At 41.4% G+C, this 13,318-nt stretch overlaps 1 protein-coding gene across 1 annotated transcript in view; it reads right to left on the reverse strand.

The window, feature by feature from the left end:
- Positions 1 to 4,054: 4,054 nt before the first annotated feature.
- Positions 4,055 to 13,318, reverse strand: part of prdm2b (PR domain containing 2, with ZNF domain b) — a 33,131-nt gene continuing 23,867 nt past the window's right edge. Inside the window, exons 7-9 of the mRNA XM_060911048.1 lie at positions 9,760 to 9,873; positions 5,086 to 9,587; positions 4,055 to 4,847 (exon numbers count right to left, since the gene is read on the reverse strand). Coding sequence (XP_060767031.1) covers positions 4,830 to 4,847; positions 5,086 to 9,587; positions 9,760 to 9,873 — 4,634 coding nt within the window. The 3' untranslated portion in view covers positions 4,055 to 4,829. The remainder of the gene's footprint in view (positions 4,848 to 5,085; positions 9,588 to 9,759; positions 9,874 to 13,318) is intronic.

A 13,318-nucleotide genomic window follows, 5' to 3' on the forward strand; every position in this document is an offset into this window, starting at 1 on the left:
TTTAATAGCCCCACCATTAGATCAAAAGTGCTGGCAGCAGCTGTACAGTCAGTATGATCTAATTTTATATTGATTAGGTTACTGGAACAAACTCTCTGAATATTTCTACCTTTTTGTTGAGCTCGGGGAACAGACACAGTCTCGATGTAGTGGATCCTGAGTGATGACTCTGTGCAGCTAGCAGACAGTCGGTTTAGCCTGTTCGTCTGCTCCCTGGCCTTGGCTCTGGATTGTCAGAAGTTAACTAGGCCTGTTCTGAGACTATGACCTATGCTGCAGGAAATGAGAGCAGCACCTTCCCAAGTGGGATAGATACCGTCCCGCCCTAACAGGCCAGCAGTGCCCTCAAAATTAGCTCAATTATCTATAAAGCCCACACTGTTTTCAGAGCACCACCTGGACAACCAGCAGTTCAGCGACCATAACCTGCTGTAAGCTACATCGCCATGCCACATTGGGATGGGGCCAGAGCATACTACAGTATCGGACATCACCTTTGCTAATTTAAACACCTCTACAAAGTTACTCTTAGTAACCTCAGACTGACGAAGGCATATATCATTAGCTCCTGCATGGATAACTATCTTTGAGAACCTGTACTTGCCTAGGACCCTAAGATTACTTGCTATGTCCGGCACCCTGGCTCCCGGTATACACCTGACTAAAGCTGCTGACATATAAAAAGTTGTTCGCCTCCATGCTCTTACAGGTTTTCATCTGTGTGTCTGCGTAGAATGACGTCTACAGCACCAGGTAGTTTGAGATGGCAGGAAACTCAACAGATGGATATTTTTCCAACTCACAATGAAATGACTTTATTTAAACACGATAAGTTGATCAGCAGAGCTCATGGGGTTGGGCATGTAGAGATACAAATAATTACAAACACAAAAGAGTAAAAATGTACACAATCTTTTAAAAAACCTTAAAATCTGTTATCTTCACATTAAGTTCATTAATAGTATGCATAATTATTGTTCTGTCGCCTCACAGCAAGAAGGTTCTGGGTTTGAGCCCAGCGGCCGACAGGGGCCTTTCTGTGTGGAGTTTGCATGTTCTCCCCATGTCTGTGTGGGTTTCCTATGGGTGCTCCGGTTTCCCCCACAGTCCAAAGACATGCAAGTTAGGCTAATTGGTGGCTCTAAATTGACCATAGGGGTGAATGTGAGCGTGAATGGTTGTTTGTTTCTGTGTGTCAGCCCTGCGATGATCTGACGACTTGTCCAGGGTGTACCCCACCTCTCGCCCATAGTTAGCTGGGATAGGCTCCAGCTTGCCCGCGACCCTGCACAGGATGAAGAGTTATGGATAATGGATGGATGGATGGATGGATGGATAACTATGGTCTTTGTATTTAGTTACGGCCACAATCGGATCAAAATTTATTCTAATGTCAAATTTGGCTAGGAAATTTTTCTTTCATGAGAAAAATCTGTTAACGTATAAGAATCTATCCCCTTGAGTGGTTTCTATAGACCCTTTTCAGTCACGTGACCTTCGTAAACGCGACCGCCATTTTGGACATGTAGTGGACTTCGGCTCGAATCGGTTTGAATGCGAGGAAGGCGACAAACATAAAAGAAAAAGGAGCGAGATGCAGAAAACTGTATTTACTAGTTTACTGTAATTATGATCTGGCAGCTATTTACACCGGATCCAGTGTAAATAGCTGCCGGAGCCAACGTCCGAGGTTCCGGAGCGCGCTAGCTTGCGGCCGGCCGGAGCACGCTCCGGCAAGCTCGGACGTTGGCTCCGGCAGCTATTTACACTGGATCCGGTGTAAATAGCTGCCAGATCATAATTACAGTAAACTAGAATGGAATGTTAACAGCAATGTAATGCCTTTTCTGGCTAATTTTATTCGTCTTACCTCCAACAAAGTGGTCACTACACAAGCGTTGGTATGCCGCTATCCATCTTCTCCGTCGGTCAGCATCTACCGGGATCCGATAAAATGATAACCCTTGCCTTGTTTGTTGATGGTTACTACATCCAGGTGCACAACAATATAGAGGCATGATGGAAGTCTTTCTGAAAATAAACACTTTCTTTGCTGCCGTTCCTCAATGTTGGCTGTGGTAAACTACTGGTAGTACATGTCCAAAATGGCAGCCGCATTTGTCATGACGTTACGTGAAAAGGGTCCATATCCACTTCTTTTGAGTGTACTTCTTGGTTTTAATAACTTGCTTGTTTGCTGAACACAAACATGGCAATAAATTCTTGTGTTAATCGAGCAGACTCCACTTTTGGATCATTAATCCCTTTTGACTGAGAATGCCCTGCACGCATGGTTTGGCTTCTGGCACATCCATACAGTTTTAAATACAATACCTACAATTTTAAAAGTTTGCTTTTATTACATTGATTTCATTCCTGGGTTCCCATCTGTACCAGGGAGTGATCCTGTATCCTATTAATACATGTTAGAATAGATTATTAGATTCTAATAAAATAGATGAACCAAAATAATTGGGAATCTTTTTTAATAGGTCCCAACTCGTTACAAGTATGAATAAGTGGGACTAAAAGTAGAAAAGGTTGAGAATCCCTGCTCTATAGAGTTCAGGGCAGGTGAATTGGCTGGCCAATCATGCACAGAAATAGAAGAAGAAAACCTTTATTCGTCACATGCACACTTCAAGCACAGTGAAATTCATCCTCTGCATTTAACCCATCTGAAGCAGTGAACACACGCACACACTCATAGCAGTGGGCAGCCACACCAGAGTGCCCGGGAAGCAGTCAGGGGTCAGGTACCTTGCTCAAGGGCATTTCAACCCAAGGCCACCCCACGTCAACCTAACTGCATGTCTTTGGATTGTGGGGGAAACCCAGAGGAAACCCACGCAGACACGGGGAGAACATGCAAACTCCACACAGAAAGGCCCTCGCCGGCTGCTGGGTTCGAACCCAGAACCTTCTTGCTGTGAGGCGACCATGCTAACCACTACACCACCGTGCCACCCGTGACAAATATCATTGTCAGCAAACCATTTGGTAGTAGTTTTGGCACTGTGGGCAGGTGCCAAGTCCTTCTGGAAAAAGAAATCAAAATTTCCATAAAGCTTGTCAGCAGATGGAAAATTAAGTGCTCTAAAATCTCCTGGTAGATGACGGAGTTGACTTTGGACTTGATAAAAACACAGTGGAACAATACCAGCAGATAACATGGCACTCCAAATCATCATAGACTGGGGAAACTTTACAATGGTGTTCAAATACTTTGGATTCTGTACCTCTCAAATCTTCCTCCAGACTCTAAGACCTTGATTTCCAAATGAAATGCAAAATTTACTTTCATCTGAAAAGTGGACTTTGGACCATTGAGCAACAGTCCAGATCTTTCTTTCCTTAGCCTAGATAAGACGCTTCTGACATTGTCTCTGGTTCAGAAGGGGCTTGATATTAGGAATGCGACCATTGTCACCCCTTACCTGAAGACGGCTGTGCGTGGTAGCTCTTGATGCACCGACACCAGCATCAGTCCACTCCTTATGAAGCTCCCCCAACTCTTAAATCACCTTTTCTTGACAATCCTCTCAAAGCTGCAGTCATCCCTGTTGCTTGTGCACCTTTTCCAGCCAGCCTTTTCAGTAGTGACCTCCTGTGGCTTAACCTCCTTGTGGAGGGTGTCAGTGATCTTCTGGACAACTGTCAAGTCAGTAGTCTTCCCCATGATTGTGGTTGCATGTACTGAACTAGACCGAGAGATACATTGTATTTACACTGTTTGAATGGTTATTTACTCAAAATCAAAAAATCTAATAATTTGAGATACTGGAGTTCTGATTTTTATAAGCCATAAATCATCAAAATGAAAACAAAAAAGGCTTGAAATATTTCCCTTTACATCCAACAAAGAGAATATGAAAGTTTACCTTTATGAATTAAATTACGAAAAAATTTTCATGATATTCTAATTTGAGATGTAGTAGTATATGGATAGATAGCCAGCCAGCCAGACATATATAATGGCACTATTTTAAATGTCCTCCTGTGTGAGAAAAAGTGTAAGGAGATTGCTTACTCAGTTAAAACAGTATTTTGCTCATTTGTATTTTAGTGTAATTTTAATGGCCAGCAGTCCTGCTGTCAATGCTACAGATTATAAAAAGGTACAGACAAAACCACAATGCCTGGTTCAGGTAGATAATATCACAAACATACATACATCATCCCATTATCACTCACTCTGACTGTATCAAACAGCATGTTTCATTACTTTGTTCACAAGAGAAGAAAAAAAGAACAAAAACACCTCTCTAAAATGTTAGAGCTTCATTTTAACAAATATTGCATTCCCTATGGAGCATTAGATTAAATATTCACATATATTCTTTTCCATTTGCAGCGATAAAAGTAGAGCAGGACAAAATAGAGTATTGAGAAGTGTCATTCGAGCCATATTGTTTACACAAAACATGCAATAAGAGAAGAATTCTAAAATCTCACAAGGACAAAAATGGATGAAATTAAAAAAGTTGTAATAAGTGATGGATTGCCTTTCTGCAATATAATCAGCTATCAATATTAATGGAAATACAGGGCCCCTTATTTATCAAGTAATATTACTTTTGATACACATATTGATCAGAATTTACAGTTCTTGGGGTTTTTTTGCGTGACATCCATAAAGGCTCATTTACCAAAAGTGCATTAACAGTATCCTCCTGTCAGCAGCACAGAAGTATACAAAAGGTAGGTAAGGCTCCTGATCTCAGATATAATATCTGACCAGTCTAACACTCCAAGTTGATCACATTGCATTCACCAGCACATCTTTCAACAGCAGTCTTTCCTCAGGTGTCTTTACAAAATCCACTCAGCTAACTTAAACAGGATTCCTGTAATAAACAAAATTGGAGGAAAACAAAACAAGTGAAAAAAATGAATGTCAAGCAATTTTCAATAAAAGATTTCCATCATCCATGTGACTGTGCATGTAGCAGTAAAAAATATTTTGGATGACGAAGGCACTTGGCTGAATAGTGAAACATCTTCATGATTACAGAACACTGTTCAACAACTTTGCTAGCCTTGATTTAATACTAATAAAATATGTGAAGTTACTTTTCTGGGCACCTTATGTTCTCCATGCACAGGTTCACTAATCAGTGGATCTTCAGTCTTCATTTCTCCAGGTGGTGAAGCACTTGCCATCTGCAGACTGCGCGTCACTGGGCCACCTACTCTTTCCCGCATTCTCTTTGTGAAACGCTTTTCTTTTTTAGATTGTACTTGTGGTTTTGTCTCAGCCTCTTTTTTGAGAGCCATGTTTTCCCCAACACATTGCATTTTTGCAGCTGGCTGTGATGCAAGAGTTAATGATGAAGTCAGACCTGAAGGTTGAGGCTTGCTCTTTCTGCCCTTCTTGCTTTTGGGAGAAGAGAAGTCCTTCTTTGCGGCTGGTCTCTTGACATGCATCTGAGGAGTCCCTGTTTTACCACTGCTACCTGATATAACTTCACCTTCCAACAACTCTGAGCTACGGGTCCTTGTTTTCCCCAATGCCTTCACAGCCAGGCCCAAGTTGCCTTCTCGTTTAATTTCAGAATCTGTCGCTCGATTTCGGAGTTTCCTGTTTTTCTCTTGAGGCATTAGGGTACCTTTCTTTTTCTGAGCAACTGGTTTCTGAGGACAACTGTGTGCAATGTGCTTTGCAAGGCTGGCAGCATATGTAAATTCTCGTTTGCAGTATGGACACGCTTGCACATCTTGCTGTTCCTCCTGAATGGAGGCTTTTTTTATAGAAGTAGCAGCCTTGTTTTTCTGAGATATAGCTTTCTGGACAAGCTGGTTTTTTTTCTTATTCAGGACAGATATCTTCATCTTGGTGGTAATCTCCTGGTTGAAGTTGAGCCTTTTGGGTTGGCCCATCCTTCGGAAGGCACTCTGTCCCCCAATGGCTGCAGCTATAGGTGAGACAACACCATTCTGGGGCTGATGCACTATCTGCCTGAGAGGAATAGGGTTCTTTTTTGGTGTGTACCGTCTCTTATCACTAGCATTAGCACAAGCCAAAATATGTTTGTGGAGTTCAGGCATGTTGTCAAAGCTATCACCACATTTCGTACACCTGATTGCTGTGCTGAATGTCTGGGGTATGTTGTGGGTGGTGAAGTTAGTTGCAGAGGCTACAGAGCCAGCAGGTGTTCGGTTGTGGTAGGGAAATGGGGGGGGTTTAAAGCTGGGGTAGTGTTGATTGATGCCAAGGCGTACATCTGGACATTTGGGCTTTCCGGCTTCAGAGGCCATAATCTTTATTGTAGTGTAGAGCTCCTCTGTGGGGTCCTCTTGTTCATCTCCATCGCCCTCCTCTTTAACACTACTACAGTTAAATAATTCACATGAGTCCTGAGGGGCAACATCTACAGTTGTGTCAAGGGTTGAATGTAAAGAATTTCTCTCTATATTCACCTGAGCAGAATTGGTGTAATTCTGAGGCCTGAGCTTGCCATTTTCAACCATGGTGTGAGCATGACTCTGACCAGGATGCAGGTCACTCTGGTGTTGCTGGAGGTTGCAGAGGAAGGCAAACTCCTTGGCACATACTGGGCAACAGTAAATTCTCCCAACTCCATGGAGAGAGGAACGATGCTCCAAAAGAGCTGCAGCATTTTGAAATAACTGCACACAAAACTCACACTTAAATGGCCATTCTACAGCATGATCTATGATATGGTTGCCAAGTTGTTTAATAGAGTGAAAAGGTTCCTCACAGACATTACATACAAAACTTTTTGTAAACGTGTCCTGTTCCAAGTTGCCTGTTCCATCTGGTGTCTTTTCTGGCACTCTTGATGAAACGCCATCATGATTGGCTAAGCTTTCAACTATATCTTGAACCATATGCTTATCAGGAACTAGTGCATCATCAGCTAATGGCTCTATATTAGAATTTGCTACTATATTGTTAGAAGATGAAAGTGAGTCCTTATTTGAAGCTAAGTGCACAGGAAAGTGAGAGGACTGTTGTTTTTGACACACATCAGTTGCAATATTGTGGTCTTGAGGGGAAGGTCCATCAAAGGAACCATTTTGAATGGCTTTGGAGTCAATATTCTTTTCATGCAAAGAAATAACATTGTTCGTATTTTTTAGCAAATGTATGTCAGGATCTAAGGTTGAGCCCTTGAGTAGTGTTTCAGATTTGGAAAAGGAATCTGCATTACAATGACTTTTTGTGTCCTCAAGACATTGAGGCAGTGCATCATTTGTTGGAGGTAACTGCTTAGTAGGTTGGTTGAAGTCTTTATCACCATCCACATTTTTCATATCAAGGCATGTTTCTTTTACATTTGGGAACCCTGACGACATCTCATCTACCATATAACAAACAGGTTTGGGAGACAGTTTGGGAAAAGCAGAATCTGAAAACTGAGAAAGGGGTGGAGGTGAAGGGACTGTGGGCAGGACTGGAGGTGGGGGTGTAGAGGATGCCTGACTAGAGGATGATGGGGAAGAAGGATTCATAGTCACAGGGGTCAGGGAAGGTGGAGAGACAGATTCACAAGGAGGGTGTTCCGAGTTCAAACACATACTGGATGGAGACATGCCTGTGGTACTGCCTAAGGACAAACGAGTGTCTGGGCTTCCAATACAAGGAGTGCTATCCTCTCCAGCTGAGCTTAAGCCAGAGTACTCATTCATTAACACTTTTTCCAACATGCTGGTATTGGGCTTCTTTCGCTTGACATGTGATTGTAACATGCTTGCTTTTGTTTTGTGGTCAGTCACACTCTTGTGGTGTATGCTTAAATCCAGCACAGACTCACTAGGTCCTTTGCTCATCATGCCACCTCGTTTACCAACAGCACCAGAAAGGTCAAGAGGCTGCTGATTGCAAGAACTGCCTCCACTAACCGAGACTGGCCAGTCCTTTCCAGGAGGACTCATGCAGTCCCTCTGCTCTTTGCTGGATACACTCCAGGAATAGCTCATGCAATGGCTTTCAACCTTCGGCACCATAAGGGCAAAAGGATCCCCTGTTTCAGTGATTGAGCTCTCCATGTTTCCTGATGAGCTGTTCTGTACATGTGTAGGAGAAGCAGTCCTTCTTTTAAATCTTCCTTGAGAAGCAGGTAAAGAAGATACAGAAAGTGGAGTAGTCAATTTATGGCTATCTGTAATTAAAGTAAAGGTCGGTTTCTGACTGTCCTGGGTCTGCAGAAGCTGTTTTAATTTGGGAGAAAGATAAATTGTTTTCTCTTTTTGAAAGGTCAGTGTCTCTGTGTGCTGTGGTAAGATGCTGCCTCCCAAAGGTGACAATTGTGAGGAAGATGATGATGAAGACACAGCAGATGACATGGTATCAGGTTCTGTTTTCACAGTGGGAAGGAGTGGTGGTGTAGAAGTTCTTCTTTTAGGAATAGATTGATCAATAACTGAAAGCTCTTTTACATGGCAAGGCTGTGTTTCAAGTTGGAGAGCCTGACTTATTTGGGTAGGATTCAAGATGACCGCATCAAGACCAAATAGTGCTGGACTACTTGAATCAACCTCTATGACTTCACAGCTGCTGACTGTGCTTGTGGATAGGATCTTTCCATCTATGTAAAGGCTGAGATTCTCAGAGATGTTTTTGGAAACATCAACCATGCTGTCCTCTTGTTCTCCCTCATCATCTGTGTCTACACTAGGTACAAAGACAAGTGGAGGGCTATTATGTGTAGATGCTTCCTGGAGTACTGAGCTCTGACCTTGTTGTAGCTGCTGGGATGGAATATCCTGAAGGAGTGTTCCTTTCCTCCGAACTCCTTTTGGCATGAGATGACGTTCATGAATTCTGCGCTGGTGCCTGCGCATGTTGGTGTGAGTGCCAAAAACCTTGTTGCAATATTTACAAGGGTGCAGTTCTTTCAATTCCCCATTCTCTCCCAAAACAAGAGACTGCTCTGGATCAACTGCAGCATCTTTAGTTGAAATATCTGAGCTTAGGTTAGGTGGACTGTTTTGAGAACTTATAATGGTGAGGCTTGGAGAGGTCGTACTACCACAAATAGGAGAATCATTACACCCAGAAGGGTTGAGCATAAATGCTGTTCCAGCAAGTGACCCCAGCCTTTTCAGGCCTTTACTCCCGTTTTCATGTCGTCTTTCATGCCGGCGCTTGCCTACCTGAGAACCAAATGGCTTGGCACAGTATCTGCATTTAAAGGTTAGGGTCTGATGGTTTCTGATAGTGTGAGTGTTAATGTGATGTTCCAGGCTGTGCTTGGTGGAAAACTGATGTTCACAGTACTGACAATGGTAGTTGACAGTTTGTGTGTCATACTCAAAGTCATGGTCCAATGCTACTTCATGCAATGGACTTTCAGAACTCTCCTTGATGGGGTGGCCAAAAATTGATTCTGGGTCATGCTGTTCACTCCTGTTTCCTGACTGTGACTCAGTAGTGCACTCAATGCTCCCATGTGGCTGCAGTTCTCCTTGATCTGACTTCTCTCTCTCCTTCTGCTCCAACACTGCTGCATGAACAGGAGACAGAGAAATGTCCCCGGTCTCTGCAGGGGATATACGTGAAGCTACAGTCTCCTGAGCTGGAGCTGAAGACACAGAGGGTCTCTCTTCCTCTTTATTTATTCCTGAAAAAAATAATTACAGACATCATTTTTGTAAGGAAGTTTTGTAAATCACTAACTAACATGCCTAAACTTTGGACACACCATTTCCACTTAAATATTAAAATGCAATGTTTGTTAAATGCAATTATAGCAAGAGTGAACTATTTACTAAATTTAGGCAACAATAACCAACCTTTATTTGAATCATGCATCTCTGTGACTATAGGTCTTGTTGTGCTCAATGGCTTAAGCCCAGATAATCTTCCCAAACCAGCCTGTCTGGCTTTGTCCAATAGCTTCTTTCTTGCTGTAGAGAGAAAAGCACTGAATTTTCCAATAAACAATTTTCAAAACAAAAACTATATTGAAGCCAGCTAAACATTCATAATAATATAGGTGACAGGGATCTGATGTTTATGGTCACTGTAGTTCAGAACACTTTGGAATAATAATCTAAACAAAGTGCCTCTTCTAATATTCATGAACAAACTTGTATAAAGCCTGCTCCACATTTGAACAAATAAACATGGAGGATTAACACGTCAAATATCCATCTCAGTGTATATTATACAACTAACAGCAAAAAAAAAAAATCTGGAAAGCAACAGCCAAAAAAAAAAAAAAAAAAACAAACTAAGAAAAGGCCCGCTCTGCTTTCGAAAATCCCTGTCGTAAAACAGCTTTAGAACAACAGTGTCGTCGCAATGACAAGGTCATTAAGTACCATCCTATTCTATTCAAAGCCTGATTCACACAGACATACCAACTTGGCCATCTTAAATATCTACACACTTCCGGAAAAAATCCAAGACTTCAAAAGAACAATTTAAAAGGTTCAATTATGTTGCTATAAACTGCATCAAGGAAAGGGAACACAAGAAACGAAGGCTGCAATTAAAAAAAAAAAAAGTCTAAAAACAACCGATTTACCACCGCAGTATCTTGGGTCTTACTTTGACAAAATAAATTTCTATAAGCCTATTAATGCAGTCTTTGCTACTCCTTAAAAGAAGGCTTGTATGAAGAAAGTAACATGAAACAATTACAGCCTTCTGTCAGGACTGCGCTAAAGAAAAACCCAGGGCATTCAAAAAAGTAAAACAATGCAGCATTTTCTCATCTTTCAACACATCTTCAAATTGTGTGAAACTATAATCTGGATGAAAAGTCTGCTTTTACCCTAGGACTTAACAGCATTTTCCTTCCCCTCATATTTACAGCTGTTCAAATAACCTAATTCAGTCTTCTATAGGTGCATCTCAAAAAATGAGAATAGCATGAAAAAGTTCAATATTTTCCATCATTTATTTAAGAAAGTGAAAATTTAATATGGGCAGCACGGTGGTGTAGTGGTTAGCGCTGTCGCCTCACAGCAAGAAGGTCCGGGTTCGAGCCCCGTGGCCGGCGAGGGCCTTTCTGTGCGGAGTTTGCATGTTTTCCCCGTGTCCGCGTGGGTTTCCTCCGGGTGCTCCGGTTTCCCCCACAGTCCAAAGACATGCAGGTTAGGTTAACTGGTGACTCTAAATTGACCGTAGGTGTGAGTGTGAATGGTTGTCTGTGTCTATGTGTCAGCCCTGTGATGACCTGGCAACTTGTCCAGGGTGTACCCCGCCTTTCGCCCGTAGTCAGCTGGGATAGGCTCCAGCTTGCCTGCGACCCTGTAGAAGGATAAAGCGGCTAGAGATAATGAGATGAGATGAAAATTTAATATATTCTAGACTCATTACGCAAATTAAAATGGTTCAAGCATTGTTCTATTTTAAATTTTGATAATTATGGCCTACAGTACAAAAAAAAAAAAAACCTACCAACCACATCATATTAGAATATTTAGTTTCAAGTTTGAGCAGCAAAAAAAAAAAAAAAAAAAAACTGCATCTCTCAGTCTAGTTCAATACACACAACCACAATCATGGGGAAGACTGCTGACTTGACAGTTGTCCAGAAGACAATCAATCAGACACCCTCCACAAGGAGAGTAAGCCACAAGAGGTCATTGCTGAAAAGGCTGGCTGGAAAAAGTGCACAAGCAACATCGATGACTACAGCCTTGATAGGATTGTCAAGTCAATTCAAGAAATTGGGAGAGCTTCACAAGGAGTGGACTGAGGCTGGTGTCAGTGTATCAAGAGCCACCACATACAGATGTCTTCAGGAAAGGAGCCAAAACTGTCGCATTCCTAATGTCAAACCAGAGACATCAAGTGTCTTACCTGCGCTAAGGAGAAAAAGAATTGGACTGTTGCTTAGTGGTCCAGAGTCCTCTTTTCAGATGAAAAGTAAATTTTACATTTCATTTTAAAATCAAGGCCCTAGAGTCTGGAGGAAGAGTGGAGAGGCACAGAATCCAGTGTGTTTTAAGTCCAGTGTTTCTGCAGTCTGTGATGATTTAGGGTGCCATGTCATCTGCTGGTATTGGTCTGCTGTGTTTTATCCAGTCCAAAGTCAACACAGCCATCTACCAGGAGATTTTAGAGCACTCCATGCTTTCATCTGCTGACAAGCTTTATGGAAGAGATGCCAATTTCCTTTGCCAGCAGGACTTGGCACCTGCCTACAGTGCCAAAACTACTACCAAATGGTTTGTTGACCATTATATTACTGTGCTTGATTGGCCAGTCAATTCACCTGACCTGAACCCTATGGGTAATTCCGCCCCAAATCACCAGATTTAGAAAAAATGTTCGCCATTGACCATCTCAGATCTGCTTCATACTTTCTGGAAATATTGTCAGTGTACCCAATATAGTGTACTAAATTTTAGGCTTGTACTTTCATTAGTTTCTGAGATATAGGGGCTTTAAAAAAGGGGCATGGCCCCAATTTCACTGCTGAAACGTGTGCTAGAGAAAACAGACCTACCATAACTTCCATAAGTCATTACTTTTAAACTATTCATGCAAGATAATTACATGAAATGTTCAAGGATTGTTCTTCAATGCCAGATGCCTTTAAATACGATAATAGAAAGTTCACAGTTCAATATTTGCTAAGTTATGGCTTGCTGAAAATCATAAAAAATATATACGTCTTCTATTGTGCTTTGGAGCAACTTTGATGCCCCCACATCTCCACATTAAAGCACACCAGATCTTTCAAATTTTCTTATTTATTACTCATGTTATAGTACTCTTTAAGCAACTAGGTATGTGTTCAAAAGAAATCAAACTTTCTGATTTATTAGGTTTAAAAAAAAAAATTATATATATATATATATATATATATATATATATATATATATATATATATATATATATATATATATATATTGCACCTACAATTCAAATGCATATTGCAAATGTATGACAAGGTCTACCATAAAAACAATTATACCACTGGAAAGAGCTTGTTTTGATTAGCAAATGCACAAAATATGAAGTTGGTACCCTAAACCAAACTATGAATATTAAGGTATCAAGTATGGCATGTTTTACGATAGACAGAAATGCTGTTTTAAGGCATATAATCTACTTGGATGCATCCAGAGATGCATAAAAACTGAAAAACCACAAAATTCATGAGGATCATCATCACTATCCCTTAGAAGCACATATTTGAGCTTCCATTTGCCAGCCAGATACATCCCCAGCTGAAAAAGGTCATTTACTTCAGTGACGGATCAGCAGCCCAATACAAAAACTATAAAAATTTCACAAATCTAACAAAGCATGCAAATGATTTTGGACTTTTGGCAGAATGGCATTTCTTTGCCATTTCTCATGGTAAGTCACCCTGTGATGGTATTGGAGGCA

This window comes from Neoarius graeffei, chromosome 26 (assembly GCF_027579695.1).
Source record: "Neoarius graeffei isolate fNeoGra1 chromosome 26, fNeoGra1.pri, whole genome shotgun sequence".
Classification (NCBI taxonomy): domain Eukaryota; kingdom Metazoa; phylum Chordata; class Actinopteri; order Siluriformes; family Ariidae; genus Neoarius; species Neoarius graeffei.